Here is a 20,827-nt window from a genome sequence, read left to right as displayed (position 1 = left end):
AAGTAGCTACAAGGGTGCAATGCCTAGTTCTAACCAGTTCTTGTTTTCATTGGCCCCAATTATAATTCTTTTTTAAAGGGGTGTTTAAAGATTATTCTGGAAGACTGATTATAAAAATGGGCATATCCTAATTTTCTCCCTAATTCTTTTTCTTTTTAAATTAAGTATAGTTGATTTACAGTGTTGTGTTAGTTTCTGGTGTACAGCAAAATGATTCAGTAATATGAAAAAGAATATATATATATATATATATATATTCTTTTTCATATTCTTCTCCATTATGGTTTATTATAGGATATTGAATACAGTTTCCTGGGCTATACAGTAGGACCTTGTTGTATATCTATTTTATATATAATAGTGTGTATCTGCTAATCCCAAACTCCTAATTTATCCCTCCCCACCCCCTTTCCCCTCTGGTAACCATAAGTTTGTTTTCTATGTCTGAGTCTGTTTCTGTTTTACAAATAAGTTCATTTGCGTCATATTTTAGATTCCACATATAAGTGACATAATATGGTATTCATCTCTGTCTGGCTTACTTCACTTAGTATGATCATCTCTAGGTTCATCCATGTTGCTGCAAATGGCATCATTTCATTCTTTTTCATGGCTGAGGAATATTCTATTGTGCGTGCGTGCGTGTGTGTGTGTGTGTGTGTGTATGTCACATCTTCTTTATCCATTCATCTTTATCCAAAGTCGATGGACATTTAGGGTTGCTTCCATGTCTTGGCTGCTGTAACCAGTGCTGCTATGAACACTGGGGTGCATTCCCTAATTCTCTGGAGTGTGTACAACTGCTGCCATCTGTGCCACCTGCTGAAACAGAGCTGACAAGACACTCAGATCAGCACCTCTACCTGTCTTTGAACAAGCTTCTGTCTCTGAAAATGAACCTGAAACTTCTAACCTACTATGTAGCCTATGATGTCAGCAGACAGACACGCAGGCAGATGGGCAACCTGCCAGCCTACAGCTTAGTCTCAGGTTCACCTGTTGACCCTGCTGGCTGGCCTTGCCTCCCTGAGGAGGCCATGGAGAAAGGCATCTGACTTGAACTTAATGCATGCCATGGTGGGGAGGAAAAGGCTCTGAGACACGAACGCCAGTCATGGTCAGAGGAAGTGGAGTCTTCTTTTAATATCATGGCTTTTCCCAAGTCGCTCATGAAAGGAGGTCAGGAGGCCTAGGGGTCAGGGGGCCTGGATTCAAGTTCCATTCTGCTGGGCAGGCTGGCAACATGATAGCATCTTTACAGGAAGAAGCCTAAGAGAGGAGTAGGTGGTCTCATGGGAGAGCACCGAACTTCCATGTGGGTTTTAAAATCAGATTGTGCACCTGTAGGCTGGTGCTAGCATCTGTCACCTCTGACCCAGCACTGACTCAGAGGACAGAATTAGAGGCTGGGCTCTGCACCAGTGTACCTCGAATTCATCATCTTTCTGTGCCTCAGTTTCCTGTCTTGAAGGGCACCTGCCAGTCTGTCCCAGTGTTAGGCCTTCATGGAAAAGAATCTGTGCTCACCCGTAGAGCTGCAGGTGTCCCCTCATTCCAAGGCATACCGTTGTCCCTCAGCATCTGTGGGGATGGGGGTCCAGGACTCTCTGTGGACACCAAGATCGGTGGATGCTGGAGTCCCATACATAAAAAAATGGCATAGTATTTGCACATTACCTACAACATCCTCCTGCGCACTTTACCTCTAGATGACCCGTAACACTTAACACAATGTTAACGCCGGGTAAGTTGTTGCCGGTAAGCAGCAAGTTCAAGTTTTGTTTCTTGGAGCTTTCTGGCGATTTCTGAAAAATACTTTTGATCTGCAGTTGGTTGAATCCGAGGATGTGGAACCCGTGGATCCAGACGGCCAACTGTACCGTTAGGGATTTGTGTCCAAGGACACTTGATCCAGGTTTTCCTGTCCCTAAGGGATTTCCAAAGGTAGTGAGAAGGGACAGAGCTCCTCTGCTGGAGGATAAGTGGATAGTCTTAAATCAAACTGTAATATAGTTCCAAAGAGTTAGTGACACTGCGTGTCATCATTGTGGTGAAAAGGATATCACTGAAACAGTGGGAGATGCACACTACTGTGTATAATAGATAACCAACCAGGACCTACTGTATAGCACGGGGAACTCTACTCAATATCTTGTAATAATCTATAAGGGAACAGAGTCTGAAAAAGAATAGATATATACATATATGTCTATATATATATAGATATGTATAACGGAATCACTTTGCTGTACGCCTGAAAGTAACACAACATCGTAAAAAAAAAAAACAGTGGGAGAGAAAGAGGACCTTTCTACCCAGCAGTGGACTGTTCAGAGACGGTAAATAAAATTCTGAGATCAAGGAAAAGTAAGATTCAGGCATACAGCTCAGAGGAGCATCCAGTCTCAGTAAGAGCTGCATTACAACGAGGAGGTGGTACTGAACGGGTTAACTCAGGTCTGCTTCCCGCCAGGAGAACTTTCAGCAGGAGAGGTATTGAAAAAGAAAAAAAAAATGCGCTGAAGGGCTTTACTGTGAACATCTTAATAAGCAGGTGTTGCTTCACCTAGGTTTAGAGGATTGCAGCCTGGATTGCTGGCAAATAAAAACACAGCTGAGATACAGAATCATTCCTCGCCGGTGGTCTGTCCTCAGCCCGGAGCTGCACGAGAGGAGCAGAAGCTTCTTGGGACAGCTCTGTTCTCTTTCTGGGGGTTACAGGTTCCTTAGCTCTTTCTCACCCTCCCCTAGAGCCGTAATTTACTAAGAATGCATCGCAGATGAGCAGCTCACTTGGATTTTCCTAGTAGCTTCTTGAATTTTACCACAGGCATGAAGAGTCCCCATTAAAGCACCATCTTGGTTTCTCATTACCAGTCTGATCGGAGCTGGGTTACTATTCAAATGCCGCCGAAGCCAAAATGTGGCTGATGGGTGGTGGGGAGAGACTACGGAACGGGAAGGGAGTGGAAAACGGGAGGGCAGCTGGTATCTGGTGTTTTCAAATGTGGGAGAGACCTGGAACTCAGTGCCACAGAGGAAGAAAAATGTTCTGAGTAAGGCGTTTTAGAGCAATGTGGCAACGGATAACCCCGTAATGTGTTCCTTGCCGGTTGTCCCAGGATTCCACCTCCGCCCTAACGGGTTTGTGAACCGCAACCGGATGGTTACTTTGCACTGAAGCCCTCCTCACTTCTGAAATCTGATGAGCTACACTCCAACATGAAGAATACTGCTACGGTCATTCCAGTGTTTTGGTTTATAAACATTAAAAGAAAAAAAAAAAAGAGTAAGTTACAAAATGCTGCAGTGCTTCTTTCCTTTCCACCACCGCAAAATGGTACCAGTTTAGAAACCATGAAACTCCATCCCAGGATTCAGGTACTGAGAGAGGAGCCGTCAGGAGTTCCAGAAGGTTGGAGAGTGCTCTACAAATAGTTTTAAGAGGGATTTAGTGGGGTGGGGGCTTTTCCAGGGCAGGGCTGGGTTTACTTGGCACACGTTCTGATCGTGAGCTTCTGCCCTCGTCCATACTCACTATGTCAAGGCTAATACCAGGCCCTGCAAGTCTCCCCACGTGGGGAGGCGCTGTTCTCTCTGACACATGGGGTCTGGCTGCAAGCGCCCAGTGTGATGAAACGGTCGCTGCTGGTTGTCACTGAGTCGCTGCTGAGAGAGAAGGAACGAGAAAGTTCTGATGTGGGTCCCCCGCCTACTCATCTGTGCCCTGTGTGACAATTTATCAGTTACATAAAATCCTGTTTCAACGCTAACAGTCTGAGAGGGTGAGAACAATGATGTAATGCTCAGAGCCGTGTACTAAAATATGGTATTTAAGTGAACAACAAATAAAAACCGAGCTCTTTGGGAGAAAATGACCACACAGAAGAGTGAAGATTACAGCAGCAGGAACAGAGGATCTATGAGGAAAGATAAAAGGAACCGCGTGACTTAGCCCGCTCAGGAGGACAGAGATGGATGATGTCAACTTAACTGAATTTTTTCTTGTCTGTTCTGAGTGAAGATGGGAAAAAATGACAGTCAATATCCTTGACACACGAATATTTATACACTTAAAGGCTACTAAGTCACACATCTGTAGAAATACAGAACAGCAGAACCAGAAAAAAAATCATGGAGGTCAACGCGTAAGCAGCTCTTGGCAGGAAAAACCTCTGCGGGAAAGAGCTCTTTGCAGAAGGTGCCCCTTTGCCTTGTCACTAACCTTAAACCAGGCGCCCCATGCTCTACTCATCTCCAGCCCGAGCACACTTTTCATATCTTTTGATCACACAATACTTTGCCTAACTTCTTGGTTCTTTCATAGACCAGAGAAGTAGGAATGAAAAGTAAGTAACTGACAGATGACCAGATCTCTTCCTTAGCTTCCCTTCAGTAATCTTGCAAACTGTGTGAACAAGGTGGGGTCTAAAGAAAGATCACGAGGACTCGACCAGCCTGCACCCAGCCTGCACACAGTGGGGATGGCGACAACTCTGACCCCCTACCTCAAAGATTCACCGAGATTACTTCCCTGTTTCCCTTTAAAAGCTTTCATGGTGGAGCAGAATCTTGGGAGGTAGTTTTGGGGGGACGCTGAGTCTACCATCTCCCCAGATTGCCGGCATTCAGATTAAAGGCAACCTTCCTTTCTGTCAACATTTGTGAGGATTGATTTTGTAAGGGGTAAGCGGCAGGGCCCGATTTGATGACCGATCAGTTCAGCACGTTTATTTTACATACGAGAAACTGAGAACCCAAGATTTTAAGGGAAGGGCTCAGGTCTTCCTTACACGTAAGCAATGGCAGAGACAGAATCTCACAGTCAAGACCCACTGTTGTGACTGCCACCAGCTACAGGCTGGGTGGCTCTGAGAATAGTCCCTCATCCCCAAACGGAACCCTGGTTCCTGGAACCCCTGGTTTCCAAGGTCTCATCCTAACCTCAAGCCCATTATCAAGCTTTAAAAATGCGATGATCCCATGAATTAAAAGTATTCCTTTAATGGTGAAAAGATATGCTGAGAACGTTGAACCAACTGTTCTCCATTTCCACTTAGAAGAGAACACAACGAAACTTGTTTAAACTATTTTAGACAAGTTAAGCCAGGGCTAGACCAAAGACTTTGGCAATGTCTATGCAGGCGACTAAGCTGCGAGAAGAAACTGGAATGCCTCCTTCTTCACAGTTTAAGTAATATAACAATGAGCCACCTTGCAGAGAACCAAGATGTGGCTCTGCTTATAGACACAATGATGGATCAGACAGAAACGCACCTTCCTATCTTTGAGGCACATTAAATAATGAAAGAGTGGTTTCCAGTATGCACTCCAAATGGAATACTGCAAAGGGATGTATCATCACTCAAAAAGGCTCGATGAAAAAAGCAAGTCTCATGTTGCTCAAAGGCAAACATCACAAAACAGTTAGGAGTCCTGCCACCCAGCACCACCCCAGCCTTCTTGCCCTTTTTAAAAGGGCAGTTTGCAATCCCTGAATAAGAAAGACTAGTCTTTGGAAGAATAAGTAAGAGCACAGGCTTGCCTTCCTCTGCTGAGGCACTCTGTCACTTCGTCTAGAGACAAAGGTTCCAAGTTCTTTTAGAAGAGTTTAATTTTCCCATAGAATCTGAGAAATCACATCGGTGTGCAAATAGCAACATCGAGAAATAAAACGACAGGCTTCCTTCTACAGAACAGAAGTACATTTGTCATCTTGTAGTGTCTTGTCAATTACACGACTGACATGGGTGCTTTCTGTGACTTACGGTTCCTATTTAGTGATTCAAGAGAGCCCGTTTGGATATTTTAATTAACGCAGTGGAGCAAGTTGCATAAATCATTTTACAAACTTTCTCAGCTCTGACTTCCATCTCTTATTGGCGATGCCGAGGGGAATGTTATATCTGACTCAATTAAATGGATTCTAAATCCAGGTCAATACCACACTAACGGTCACCATGTTACCCTGAGGAGCTGACTGCCACCAGACGGCCTTATCATTTCTCCTCAATTCTCTCCAAGAACTTATTTACGCATGCCCTCCCTCCCCAAGTGACTCTGCTCATTTCCCCCAGGCCCTCCATACCAGAAGCCATTCATGACCTTGGACCTTCGTTCTCCTGCTCGCCTGCATCCGTAAGCCCTTCATCTTGGCCCGAGTCCCACCCTTCCTTCAAATCTTGCCTCCTCTGTGAGTTTTCCCCTGCTGGTTCTAGCCCTTACTGATCCGTCTCTCGCCTGTATCTGTGAGGCTGCTTCTGAACTATGTCAGTTACTTCACACTGCAAACACGATACCTTACGTGGATCCGTATCACCCACTGGCCATACTGCATTGGAGGAGCCCCAGGTGTTGACAGAGCCCTAGGCGCCGCCTGCAGCAGGAACGCAATACACCTGGATGGAGAGATGCCCGCCATCTCCTGTCATCAGTGACCTGACACTCAGCATGGGCCCTGGTTCCTTATACGGGGTGTGTAAGGACCAGGCAGCTGTTAAGGGTCAAGGGTGAAGTTCAAAAGGCTCAGATTTCTTTGCTTTCTCCCAGGGTACCTTGTGCCTTGGGACACTTAGGATAAACAGCCCTTTTCCCATTATTTCTTCATTATTAGAGAACTCATTTAAATTGAAGTAGTAACTCGAGGTTGGTGAAACTAACTATTCAGCTGAAGAGTCATTTAGGTCATAACTGACACAACAACAAAACAACTGCGCTCACCAATGGAAACCAACACTGCCTCGAAGGAATCTGAACTAAAGCCGACAGCCGTCCTCTGCTCCCAGCTTGGGCTCTTGGGACGTGTGGCCCCCAGGATGGGCGGCAGGGGAACAGTACTCCCTCCCTTCTCTCCCGTAGATGCCTAATGGCTCTGCCCTGTTCAAATGAAAAACTGCCCGGCAAAAAGGAGGCCGTGGCTTCTGTGTCCAAGGTCCCAAATAGTGTCCCCATCAGACTGCTTGGGGGGGGGGAGTGGGCAGGTGGACGGGGCTGTGTCCAGCCCCAGGCTGAGAGCACACTGGGGTCCTCTGATGAAGACCTGTTTCATCTTCTCTGCAGCATTACTCTGACTACCAGGCTCCCACAGAAATAATTAGTTGTTCGATTAATCTATAATTTAAGGTTCCCCAAGCCAGTGGTCCCCACTCAGTCTTTATCTTACCTGACTTCGTAGCCACAGCTGACACAAGGCACTTCATCCTCCCTGAAGTGCTGTCCAGATGCCACACACCCCCCTGGTTCTCTTCCTACGTCACCCACTGTCCCTTCTGAGTCCCCGGGACTCAGCCCTGGGACCTTTCCTCTCCTCCATCTACACCCGCCCCCCACTTGATGATTCCATCCAGGTTCATGGCTTTACAATGCATCAGAGGGGACTTCCCTGGAGGTCCAGTGATTAGGACTCTGCACTTCCACTGCAGGGGGCACGGGTTTGATATCCCTGGTCGGGGAACTAAGATCCCACATGCCGCGTGGTGAGGCCAAACAAAACAAAAACAAAAAACCCCAAACAACAAAAAAACCAAATAAAATGCACCAGAGGCTATCAGTTCCCAAATACCGTCCATCCCCACAGCTCATGGATCCACATTTGAGATCTGCCTACTCGCTAAAATTCATTTGCAGCCCCCAAATCAATACCTGGGATGCTTTTGCGGTCGTTTGTAGACCTGCCCAGAGTGGGCAGGGAGTCACCCGAGTGCTCGCTCCCAGCTGAGGGCGAACACCGCAATGCTCTGCCCTCTTGTTTTGTCTCTCACAGTGATAAGAACTATAGTTTTTATGGTCCAGTTAGTGCCACATTTTCCCACACTTTTGTGCATTCTGTTGATTTCACTATTAAAAACGGCCCCCAGGGCTTCCCTGGTGGCGCAGTGGTGGAGAGTCCGCCTCCCGATGCAGGGGACACGGCTTTGTGGCCCGGCCCGGGAGGATCCCACGTGCCGCGGAGCGGCTGGGCCCGTGAGCCATGGCCGCTGAGCCTGCGCGTCCGGAGCCTGTGCTCTGCAACGGGAGAGAGGCCACAACGGTGAGAGGCCCGCGTACCGCAAAAAAAAAAAAAAAACGGCCCCCAGGTGTCAGTGCCAAGGTGCTGTCCAGTGCCCCCAAGCACAAGAAGGCTGCACCTTACGGAGAAAACGCATGTCCGATAAGCTTCACTTAGGCGTGAGTTACAGTGTTGTCAGCCTAAGCTCAACGGTAATGAATCAGCAACAATATTAAATAAAGTGACACTGGACAGAGATACACATATAACAAGGTCAAGTATCGACCAGCTGATGACAGTGCTGGGACTAGAGACCCGCAGGAACCCAGCCCTGTATTTCCCCTGGGAGTGGGGCTCAGGGTCTGCCCGTTCAGCGCTCACAGTGACTTTATAGGACAGAACTGCTGTGCAAAACAAGAGTCTCCCCTCAAGACCTGACTCCTATTCCAGCTGCCTTCCGGACCTCACAGATGTTATCAAATCCAAACCTGAACCCCTGGTGATACTTCTGCAACGTTCTCCCCCCACATCTTAATTAAAGGCAACTGCACTCTTCCAAGGACTCAGGCCAAAACCCTTGGAATTACCCTTGATGTCTCTCTCTTTCAAACCCTACTTCTGGGTTTTCAGAAAATCTTGATGACGTCACCTGCACATCACATTCAGAATCCCACAGCGTCTCATCACTTCCACTCTGCCAACCTGACCCAGCCCCGACCATTTCTCGCCTGGACGACTCCAGAGCCTTCTAGCTGGTCTCCTTCCTTCCACCCTGGCCCTGTCCCCCCTGCCACCTCTCCTTATCCCAGCCTGTCCCCCACAGGGATCTTGGTGAAAGTTGGATCATGTCACCCGTTACCTCAGATCCCTCCAGCGGCTTCCAGCCACCCGTGGTCATGACAGCGACTTCTAAGTCCTGGTCTGCACATGCCCTGCCCTCTGCTTCTCTGACTTCCTCCTTTCTCACCCTGCTCCTGTTGCTCCTCCCACACTCCTGCCCCAGGGCCTTTGAACCATCCTTGGAATGCTCTTCCTCCCAATAACGGCACGGCTGGCTCCTTCACTGCAATCATACCTTTACCCCACTGTCACCTTCTTACTGAGGGCTGCCTTGATCAGTGTAGTTAAAATGACAACCCCCTGCACACACATACACAGACACACACACACACACAGACACACACACACTTCCTATTGTCTTTCCTGCCTTATTTTTCTGCATAGCACGCATGTCCATCTAAGATGCTAATTAATATATTTAGCTGTTTGCTTATAGCCCGTTTCCCTCTCACTCAGATGTAAGTACCACGAGGTTGAGGATTTTTATCTGTTGTTTTTTCTTTCTACTGATGCATCCCCAGTGCCTAGCACAGAAGGTAGGCACTAAATAAATAATTCTTGAATGAGGCATAATATAGCACTCACCATACATTATTCAATTTACCTGTTAGCCCTCTCTCTCACAATACTGTGAACATTCTGAGGTCAGAGACTCTATCTAATTTGTATTTGTATTCCTAACACCAAACTCTTGTGCGTGACACATAACAGGAATTCAATAAACACATGCTGAATGAAGAGAAGGGGAGCAGAGAAATAAAATATCGCTCATGTTTACGAAGCTTAGGTTTTTATTGAATTCAACAAGCATCTGTGCAAAGATGAGTAAGCCAGAGCCCCTGCTCTAGTGGAGAGGGGGAGAGACACGGATAAATATGGAAGCTGATGCAATGTGGTAAGAAAAGGAAAATAACCAGGATGACAAAGGAGAGGATGGATGTTGGGAAAGCAGTCAAAAGAGGGTCGTGTAGGGCTTCCCTGGTGGTGCAGTGGTTAAGAATCTGCCTGCCAATGCAGGGGACATGGGTTCGAGCCCTGGTCCGGGAAGATCCCACATGCCGCGGAGCAACTAAGCCCGTGCGCCACAACTACTGAGCCTGTGCTCTAGAGCCCACAAGCCACAACTACTGAGCCCTCGTGCCACAACTACGGAAGCCCACGTGCCTAGAGCCCATGCTGTGCGACAAGAGAAGCCACGACAATGAGAAGCCCACGCCCCACAATGAAGAGTAGCCCCTGCTCACTGTAACTAGAGAAAGACTGTGCACAGCAACGAAGACCCAACACAGCCAAAAATAAAAACAAATAAATAAATTTAAAATAAAAACAAAAAAAGGGTCACGTAAGCTGGGCTTTAATGGTCGAATAGGAGCTTGCCATGCAGACTGTTGGGGAGAAACAGCCTAAGCTCAGCTGCTCACTGCCCAAGGCATGTCTACGTAGACACAAGCTCCCCAGTGTTGCCCCTTTCTTACTCTAAAAGGTCCCCCAAGAATCTTGGTGCTCAATAAATGTGAACAAACAGAATTGCCATATTCCCATAGTCCTCCTTTCCCCTCTTCACTCCAGGAAAACTCTGTATCTGACAACAGAATTACCCGACGGCTCCACTTGCCACCATTTAGGGTAAAAGAGCAAAGGCCACATCCACACCCCAGTCCCGGTTCCCAGACTCATCAGCGACTGACATCTAAACACAACCAGACCACTAGGATGGCAGCCACTTAGAAACCCAGAGAAACTGCCATTCCACAAGCTCTGTCAAAATGTAAAAAAGCGAAAATCCATTTAGAAAGTGCTGGAGCTTTCCAAATACGAGAACAGTACGATGCCTATGTAAATATGCACATTCTCTGTCAGAGCCCACGTCCTGAAGCAGGAGCTGGGCGGCTACAGCATCCTCAGCTTCCTCGCCCGGCGTGGCCTGGGCAGCAGCCCCTGCGGAGCAGAGCAAAGCCATTCCAGCAGGGGACTGGACCCCATGACCTCATAGGCCTGTCCATTTTCTGATGCCTATGACTCACCACGGTTGGAACCGGCTTTTTTCCTCCCTGTCTTTTAAGAGAAATGAGAATAAGCTTGTCTCATTCATTTTTATTTGCCGCTTGCCTGGTGGCTTAGACTGAACTGGAGAAATTCCACACACACACACATCACACACACACCGCACACGCTCACATTTGCACCCACGGCCCCCACCTCAGGGCACACACGTGTCTACACGTGCATCTCACACCACAGCTGCTGATCCAAGTCCTCCTGATGGAGTCCAAGCTCTTCCCGAAACCATGACTTTTCTCTCCTAGAACGGGGACTGCTCACCCGGCCATGCATCTCCATCAGATGTGCTGGCTTCGCAGACACGATCAGAACCATCTCCCCTTCTGTATCTAGTGCATACACACAACCCAGGGACAAAATTCCTGGGTACTGTGACAGTCGAGAGCTAACAGGTACTGACCACATCTTCTCCTCCCCTCCCACATTTATACCATCTTGATCTCCTCCTAAATCTGTGGCTTCCTTCCCTTCCCCTCATTTTAGTCTCTATTCCCCTCAAGTCTGTTCTTTTCTCCTGAGTTCCTTTAAAAGTGCACCAGCTGTGACATTAACAGTGATGACTTAACGCCCATTATCATGCAAGCACTTGGAGGGCCCTGAATTGCCTCCGAGGTCTTTCGAAGTTTCTGACCATGCTCTGGGCCCCAGACACGTTTAGCTGAGGCCTGCTTCCCTCAGCCTGCCTGGGAAGGTCACGTGGTTGTATCCCCAAACAAACAGGAATAACATTGGTCATCTAACATCACCTCCTCTCCTTCAGGGCAGGCTTACTGTTCTCATTAAGAAAAGCCATCATGGTCTGTATGATGAGAATTCAGCCTTGGTCTCCATTTTCTCAAAGTCTCTTCCAGTCTCAGTTCTTCCTGCTCTTAGACCTTCCTAGCTTGTACTCACTCTCTCCCCAGCACAAGCTGATGCCTCCACCTGGAACTCTGTCCCCTGACTTTCCCATGGTTGGGGCTGCTTCTCGTCATGAAGGCTAATGCCTGAGTCTCCTCCTGTCCCCTTAAATGTCCCAACCCCTCTTCACACCTGTCATTCTATCATACACTCCCGTTTTGTCTTCTTCATAGCATGTAAGATCTGAAATGCCCCCTGTTTCTTTTCTGCCTGTCTCTCCCAACTGAAAGGTCAGCTCCACAAGGGCAGGTGTTCCGTCTCATTCACTGTCTTCACCCCAGTGCCTAGAACAGCATCTGGTACATAGCAGGCATTTATACAGTCATGCAAATGGAAGCCTCGATAACTTCGTACACAGTTCCGATGGCCTTTCTCTGGGCCCCCAGAAGATGGAAGTTGAGTCTTAGTATGTGCTCAGGTCTGCCACAGCATTTTCTGCATTCTGAGTGTCAGGGACAAAGGATCTCTGGGGTTCTGATTTTAGAAAAAACTTTAATTCTTGGCTTCTCCAGGACAGATCAGGATTGGCTAATTAAAGAGAGTGACTTGGTCAAGGTCTGAACCAGATTCCTCCTATCAATATTTTCTTTCTACGTGTTTCTATCTCAACATTTTGTTTTATGTGTGTTTGCACCTTATTGTCATCCCACATGTCACTGTAAATCATTTAAAAACATAGATACACATGACGTATTTCTGGTCTTAGAACCTGGGAATTCACCCAAATCGATTCCTGGCCTCCACACAGGCCCACGCCCAAATCAAACGGGATTTCCACCCAACTATTAAAAGGTTTCAGGGGAAATCACTTCCCTTCAAACTCATTCCAGTGTCTCTCAGTCTTTTTATTCCTCCCTCAAGGGAAACGAAGGCAGCTGTGATCACGTGCCAGGCTCGAATGCTTAAGACAAGCGATCAGGTTGACAAGTGGGAAAACACACACACGCAGTCCTTACCGACATAGCCTGGGGTCCCACAGGCTGTGGACATCACGTCTCCTTTGCCCTCCATTTTGGACAATCCAAAGTCACTGATCATGATTTTGGACTCTTCATCCTGGCTGTAGTACAATAGGTTCTCAGGCTAAAAAGAAATGTAAAAAAGAAATCCATTTTAAAAGCTGGGTTACTTGTGGGAGCCTCACCAAACCACCAAAACTTAATGACAATGGAAGAACAGACTTGACCTTTAGACACAGTAAACGCCTTAAGAAAAGCAGTGTTTAGTGAAAACAATGCAGGGTGCCTTATATCGTATTGGGCATTTACGGATTTTCAATACATGTGAGCCCCTTTCCCTTATTAGTATTTTCTCTACTTAAGAACCATGAACCATATATTGAGGCAACTAGAAAGCAGATGTCTCTCAGACTTGTCAATTCATTTCTTGGGTTCGGGGCACAGAGATTCCCAGAAAGAAAACTGTCTTTGCAGGTGCTATTCGGTTTCTTTTTTCTGACCCTTGTCAGCAACCTGTCTCCAACCTAAGGGTCTCTCTCCCCGCCCTAAGGGACGTCCTGTGTCCATAGCTCGGGCACATGCACTGCACTTCCCCCTTTCCTGGGGCAGCTGATATCCGAGCGCTCCGCTCCCTGGGGAACAGGGGGAGGTCATCACCGAATGAATCGGAGGCAGAAGATCTAGAGCTTTCTAGCCATGTGTCCTTAAAAGCTCTGTTTCTGTAGAAGACGGGTCAAGATGGTTCCTCGTTTGCTTCCCTGACTGTAAAATGAAATGTCAGAGCTCAGGCAGCAGTAATGCACGACATGCAGCAAAGGTCCGATTACAGCTCCCGTTTCCACTCTAAGTCTGTATACATCAGTGGCACCCCCGTGGTGTCTACATGGGAGGGGCTTACGGATGGCAATCCTGGGGTAAACCAGGAGACAGCAAAGTTTCGTTTGTATGACATCTTGTGGAAAATTGGGGAATCTGGTTGTTTCCGGCAAAAAATGGGGGCGGGGCTTATGGAGACGGAGGGAGATGTTGAGCAAGCATCCCCCTACCCTTGCTGTCTCTCACAGTAATTTTCCATCCATGACCCCTCACTCTGCTCAACGGCTATACATCCCCATGTGTCCTTGCCACATGTGCAGCCCAATTCTCTCCCCTAATGCAATGCCCCTCTTGCAGGAGTCTTGAATAAAGCCTTCCTTACCATTTTAACATGTGTCAGAACCATTTTTTTCTTTAACTGAACCCCAAGGAAAAAAATACTACCCCTCACTCAAAATAACATGATACATCATTCACAGTGACTTTAACCCTGTGGATGAAGCATAAAATTAGAAGAAAATCAAATGTATGCTTGAGGATGCTTTCAATTCCTTTTAAACTAGAATAAAATGAGCCAATCAATAGTAGAAACAACAACACTTAGAAAGCAGAGGGAAATAATCTAACCAAACAGCGCACGTGGCTCTTGGCTTCTCTGAATGTTTAGGGATTCGCCTTTGATGAACAGTAAGAATCCAATCATGGGTGCAAAGAGAATTTTTTTTAAAAGTGTCTGATTTTATAACTTCCTGTCCCAGTACTTCTACAGCTGTAAAGTCAAGGATCTCATGCTCCTAGACAAGGCTGCATCCAGGCAGGAGACGGCCTAAGAGCCCCGAATCTCTCCTGATACCTTCCTCCTACAGGAGACGCATTTGGATCAATGAACTGCTCTTCTGAAGGGCAATCGCCAAGGAGGGTTCAGTGGACTGGCCATTCTCAGCTTAGGTCAATACTTTTACTTACCTCCAGACTTAGTAAGCACAGCAGGGCTTTACTTGTGGGGAGGGGTGAACAGGGAAAAAGTGGGAGGGAAGATGGGCTCAGGGATGATGTGGGTGGAGGCCCCCACTAGGCAGTAGGAGGGCTGTGAGGATGGAGGGGCAGGAGGAGGGAGGCGATCTTACGATGCTTCCTGGGATCCTATGAGGCCCAGGACTCACCGAAAAATGATTTTTCTGTATTTTATGGCATCTTTGCAAGACAATTCGTGGCCAATACTTGACTTGGGATGTCAATTCCAACGCTTGTTCACATAACAAGCTTCTAAAAGATCTGAATCAACACTTCCTGTAAAGTTCATGTTACCTATAGTCATACTCCTGATCCAGTGTTCTCACCTGGGGACAATTTTGCCCCCCAGGAGACATTTGGCAATGCCTAGAGACATTTTTTGGTGGTCAAAACTTCAGGACTGGTACAGGTATCTAGTGGGTAGAGACCAGGGACGCTACTGAACAGGCACAGGACAGCCTCGCACAGCAAAGCATGACCCAGCTCCAAAGGGTAACAGTGCCTAACGGGAGGAAGCAACAGGGGACATTTCGCCTGTTTTGAAAAAAAGACAACTGATCATCGTTAGCAGCTTCTGGGGCAAGAAGACACAAGAATACCTTTCTGAAGGGAGAAAGAGGTATAGCCACCTGTGGGGGTAGGGCAGCATCTCAAATTGTGCTCTAATCTTACATGAACCCAATCATGTTCTCTATTGCTCTGGCCTCTATCACAGAGTTTAGTTTTCTTAGAGGTTTATGAAAATTTAATTCCTGAACCCCAACTTCCTCCACATAGATCAAACTTCTTTTGCCTCTGAAAAGAGACCACAGAAAGGTCCTAAAATGGTAACATTCTATCCACAATTACAAGCCTGGTGATCTTAAAGTTCTACAGGCTGGGAGCTGCATGCACTTCTCCAAAAGCGTTACCTGCGTGTAAAAAACATGATCTCCCATAAAGCCAGTCCATCCATGACCCCTCACTCTGCTCAACGGCTATACCTCCCCATGTGTCCTTGCCACATGTGCAGTGGAGCCCAATTCTCTCCCCTAATGCAATGCCCCTCTTGCAGGAGTCTTGAATAAAGCCTTCCTTACCATTTTCTAAGGGGGAAATAAACATTGCCCATCTAGGAAATGGCTTACCTGCTTAGAAATGATTTCTAGTAAGTACACCACATCACATCTCTACGGTCACTAAACTAACTTGTTCAGGAAGAGCTAGCTGCCTGCTGTGGCCTGGAAGCACAGAACCGGCATTTGGTGAGGGCACAAGAGAGCAGAGAAGGCACGGCTGCCTGGTACAGAGGCGCCAGGTCACCTTACCTAGCCCTTACCTGGCCCTCTGAAGGACCTGCAAGTCCTGAAGATGAACTACTTGTGCTCACGGCCCATTTCACCCATCAGGAGGCTAGCAAAGGCTGTAAGAAGTCCATCAACGTCCTCAAATACCCTCGTCCAGCAGTTCTCCAAGTGTGGTTCCCAGGCCAACATCAACATCATCTGTAAACCCCTTAGAAATGCAAGTTCCCGGGCCCTGATGCAGACCTGCAGGATCAGAACCTCTGGGGTAGAGCCAGCAATCTGTTTTTACAAGCCATCCAGACAGTTCTGATGTAGGCTAACATTTGGGAGCCACTACCCTAGTTAATGGAAAGTGATTAACATGGAGAAAAGCAAAAACTTCACAGTGAATTCCTATGAAAGGAAAAGCCACACCATTTTATACCTTGACAGCCAGCACCAGATGACGGCCGCATGTTAACAGTCTGTTTTAACACACGTTTACCATTTATTCCCTAAATTGATTTAGATTGCCCGTAGTTGTGTATAGCATGGCTTCAGCACAATATAATCCCTGTGTTTCTGATAGGAGTGGTGAGTATGTGTGCTGGGGTGAGATGTCTATCTTGACTGGTGCCGTGAGTTCTGGGGGCTGGACCTGTAACTGCTGTAGAATGAAGCCACTTTATAGCCTCGGGTCAACAGCGCAGATTTTTTCCTGTTCCTCAAATTGATATGTTCGATACCTACCCTTGGTACTATGATACCTACCCTTCGGCATCCACAGAGACCCTTGGGCCAAGGTGACCAAGGCCCAGATCCTTCAATGCTATTGGTGAAGGGTGAGTATTTCAAAACCTCATAGGGAAAAGATAAGAATGGAACCGACAGGACATTGGGAGAAGGCTGTAACTGTATGTCATTTAACCCATCTTTCTGGATAACCTTTTATTTCCTTTCTCCCTCACCTCACACCCTCTATCTACTGCTCCCTTTCTTTCATATGGTGGGTTGCGCTGAAACAGGGCTGGAATTGGGAAAAGACTGGAGAACTGCACTGGGCAATCTTCACGGCATCCAGGTCTTGAACAAAATTACCCTCTAGATAAGTTTGAAGCAATACACAACCTAGCTCCCCATGGCCCTTTCGCTGTACAGTGGTTATTAAATGTCCCAAACAATGGCCAGCCCCGTTGATCTTCATCATCCTTCAAGCTACCTCTGGGTCCCAAAGACCCTGATGACTAACAGTACACAAAGCCCACTGTATCTACATCAAGGCAACCTCATCCCTCCTCTGGAGCCAATCTGCTCCGACAGGTGCATTGTGGGTTGGAAAGTAACTGGAGGGTGTTGCTAAGCGACAGCCTCACCTTGAGGTCCCTGTGGACAATGCCCATTCTATGGAGATAGTAGACAGCATCCAAGACCTGGCGGATCAGAGTGCTGGCATCTTTCTCTGTGTAAAATCCCTTCTCCACTATCCGGTCAAACAGCTCTCCACCAGATACACTGTTAAAAAAAAAAGAGAGAGAGAGAACCAATCAGTATAAGTTAAAAAAGACATGTTAAATTTTTCAGTGAAAACTACCAATAAGACCTTTCAATATGGTGAAAGACCCAGACTTTATTTCAAAAATTAATCCAGGGCTTCCCTGGTGGCACAGTGGTTGAGAGTCCGCCTGCCGATGCAGGGGATGCGGGTTCGTGCCCCGGTCCGGGAAGATCCCACGTGCCGCGGAGCGGCTGGGCCCGTCAGCCATGGCTGCTGAGCCTGAGCGTCCGGAGCCTGTGCTCCGCAACGGGAGAGGCCACAACAGTGAGAGCCCTGCGTACCGCAAAAAAAAAAAAAAAAATCAATTTTCAGATTTAAATGTTGCCCCCTTATTCCCCAGAAGCTATATCAGGGCAGTGTTTCTATGTCATGATGGTACAGATGGTCCAGGACGAAATAAAGTAAATAAAAATCAACCAGGATCCATGGACTGGCCAGGCCTGAGAAGTTTCTCTTGGCCTTTGCCTCCATCCTGCTGGGACAGCATTAACTCAGGATAACCTTCCAGAATATCAGCATCATCAGTTATAGGGCGATGACACTGGATAAGATGCCTCCTTTGCATGCGAGTATAGCCTTAAAGGTTTGGGCGGTGGGAGGGGTGCTATGGGCAAAGCAGGAAGCAGCCAACAGGACGTCCGGGTTCTTGACCCAGTTCTGCTCCTAAGATGCTGAGAGGATGGGCACTCCTGGAATCTTTGCACCTCAGTCTTTTTATCTGTAAAATGAGGTAGTTAATCTAGTCAACCACTCCCTGAGAGGCACCAGAGCCTTAAAGCCACTTGTGATTTACAAAAAGAGATAGAAGAACGACACTCCATTACATTGTTTTACTTTGGTTTTTGTTGAGAATATTTCATTTCAATTTCTTTGAATTTCAGATTGCATTACCATTTTTTTTTTGTATTTATCAAAAGGGGACCTAGGTCACTAAAGGTTAAAAAGCCTTGGTGGACAGAGACCCTTTCAGCTCTGAGATTTGATGTTGCTCTGAGTTGAACAAAGTAACAGAACTGTTAAATCCTGAATAGAAACAATTCAACTGATACCTTTGCCTTCAAATTCTTGGAGTACAGACTTCTCTAAGAAAAACAATGCTTTGTGCAAATAATTAAGCCATCCCTTGAAATTAGCTTCAAGGGATATATCAGCACTATTTTAATAAAAGAGAAAAAAATTTTCCAAAAACAAAATGAAAAAGGTGTATGTGAAATATTAAGATCATAAAAGTTTCACAAACAACTTTTACATCTTTAAAAGACAGGCCCCAGGAGTGACACACACACATACACTAACACACAAAGCTATGATTCATTTTCTTCAAGTCAACGCAATTAATGTTCAGTAACTGAGCCACTGAAATGTTCTTTTCAAAAAAACTAATAAAACACAATTGCAGCTATAAAAGGCCTATGTATTAGAGTCTTTCCCATTACATATAATCATTCCAAGCCATACTGCGCTTGCATAATGTCTCATTTCCAAAGCAAACTGAGCAATCTAGATAAAAGAAGAAGGACGCTCAGGAGAAATAAAAAGCAATTCAAAGAGTGAAAAGAAGTACAAACAGGGGAGCAACTACATCCTGATGACCATGTTGTCTACATTAACCATCCTTAGGTAAGCCCAGATCCCAAGACATTGCCTCTCAGCAACTCACATCAAGTTCTCGCCACTCTTCATTTTTCTGGAACCTTCTTCCAATGATTTCAATGGAAGAACTTTGCAGAGCTTGAGGATGTATTACAGGAGATGCACAGTTGCCAGGGGTAGGGAGAACCTGCGTGCATTCACTTCACTGAATCATTTATTCAATCATTCATTCCACGTGTACTGGGCGCCCATTAGGTGCCAGCCACCCTGTGCAGCTGGTGCCAATCAAGGTGGCATTAGCTGCGCCGGAGGAAAACCCTGTCTTGATTGTGCCCCTCCTCATTCCCTACATCAGCCCACCTTCAATAATGGTACCACTTACTAGTGTTCCAGTGCTTTCTTACCGCTGGGCTGCCTGCTACTCACATCCTCTGCAAGGTGCTGGAAGCCCTCGAGCAACAATGCTCACCCCTGGGACCTCCCTGGTGGTCTAGCAGTTACGACTCCGCATTCCCAATGCAGGAGCAATCCCTGGTGCGATCCCTGGTCAGGGAACTAGACCCTGCACACCACAGCTGAGACCCAGCACAGCCAAAGAAATAAACAAATAAATAAATAAATAAAGCTCACCCCTTCCTCCACCTCCCACCCTTAGCACTCTGTGACCTGCACTTTGCCAGGTCCCTTCCCTCCCTCAAAACTGATCTTCCCTGCTTCCCATTCTCTCAAAGTCCACCTCTCCGCAATGTGATATAAGGTACTAATAGCCATTGAATAATATTTTCACTGTGATAGGTCAGCAATGCAATAAGAACTGAAGCATCAGAGTTGAAGTTTAAGATACTCCTGTCACATGTAGTGTCAGGGCCTCCATTTTCTGCACATTTAGTATTTCACTTCTTAAATTCCAAACTGCACCAGAAAGAATGTCATTTCCTTAGAAACCAAGGAACAGGGTGAAAGTTTTAAAAACTTGCCAATAAAAAATGTAACAATACTGATAAAAATACCTTCAAGTTTGTAAATCACTTTATACTTTCCAGAAATCTCCTTAAGCACACATTTCAAAAGGTCATTCTTACAGACGGAATGTTTGTGCGCCCCCGCCCCCAGTTCATATGTTGAAGCTGTAACTGTCCCCCTCCCCCAAACTGTGTGATGGTATTTGGAGGTGGGAATTTACGGAGGTAATTAGGTTTGGTTGAGGTCATGAGGGTGGGGCCCTGATGATGGAATTAGTGTCTCCATGAGAAGAATAAGGGACACCAGAGAGTTTTCTTTCTCTAAGCCATGTGAGGACCTAGTGAGAAGGTGGCCATCTGTAAGCCAGGAACAGAGGCCTAACAGGAACCAAATGTGCCAGCACCTTGATCTTAGACATCTCAGACTCCAGAACTGTGAGAAATACATCTCTGTCCTTTAAGCTGCCCAGTCGCTGGTATTTTGTTATGAGCCTGAGCTAAGACACCCAATCACTTTCAAAATCACTTGTGAACAACCAGAATCCCAGAATCACTGACAAGGAAATACATTTAGAATCGTGGCAAGGGGCCTGTCTCATTTTCAGGCTGGCAGGACACGTGAAGGTTGGGGTGGTGGGCTGCTGAGCTGACAGGTTGTTTGCTTGAGTCAATATCCTTCTACGGCAAGCTTCCAATGTGTGCGGTTTAAAGGTCCTCTTCAGAAATGGAGTTCCCCAATGAAAACATGCAAAGCATCAGAATGTAGTTGGAAGGATCAGCGGTCAGGTGATTGGAGAAAAGGAATAGGACCATAATAACAGGTCAATAAATAAAATTACTTAATGGCAGCTATGGGAGAGAGGTTCAGCTTTAGG

The 20,827-nt window shown here is 46.6% G+C and overlaps 1 protein-coding gene across 5 annotated transcripts in view; it reads right to left on the bottom strand.

Moving 5' to 3' along the window:
• CAMK1D (calcium/calmodulin dependent protein kinase ID) overlaps window positions 1-20,827 on the bottom strand; it is a 417,102-nt gene that overhangs the window by 44,485 nt on the left and 351,790 nt on the right. For all 5 annotated transcript variants that reach the window (XM_067701413.1, XM_067701414.1, XM_067701417.1 and 2 more), the window contains exons 4-5: window positions 17,216-17,354; window positions 12,745-12,871 (exon numbers count right to left, since the gene is read on the bottom strand). In XM_067701413.1, the coding sequence (XP_067557514.1) occupies window positions 12,745-12,871; window positions 17,216-17,354 (266 nt within the window). The remainder of the gene's footprint in view (window positions 1-12,744; window positions 12,872-17,215; window positions 17,355-20,827) is intronic.

Source organism: Pseudorca crassidens, chromosome 1 (genome assembly GCF_039906515.1).
Source record: "Pseudorca crassidens isolate mPseCra1 chromosome 1, mPseCra1.hap1, whole genome shotgun sequence".
Taxonomy (NCBI): Eukaryota; Metazoa; Chordata; class Mammalia; order Artiodactyla; family Delphinidae; genus Pseudorca; species Pseudorca crassidens.
The sequence above is the reverse complement of the archived record's forward strand: the minus strand, read 5'-3'. Positions and strand labels throughout refer to the sequence as shown.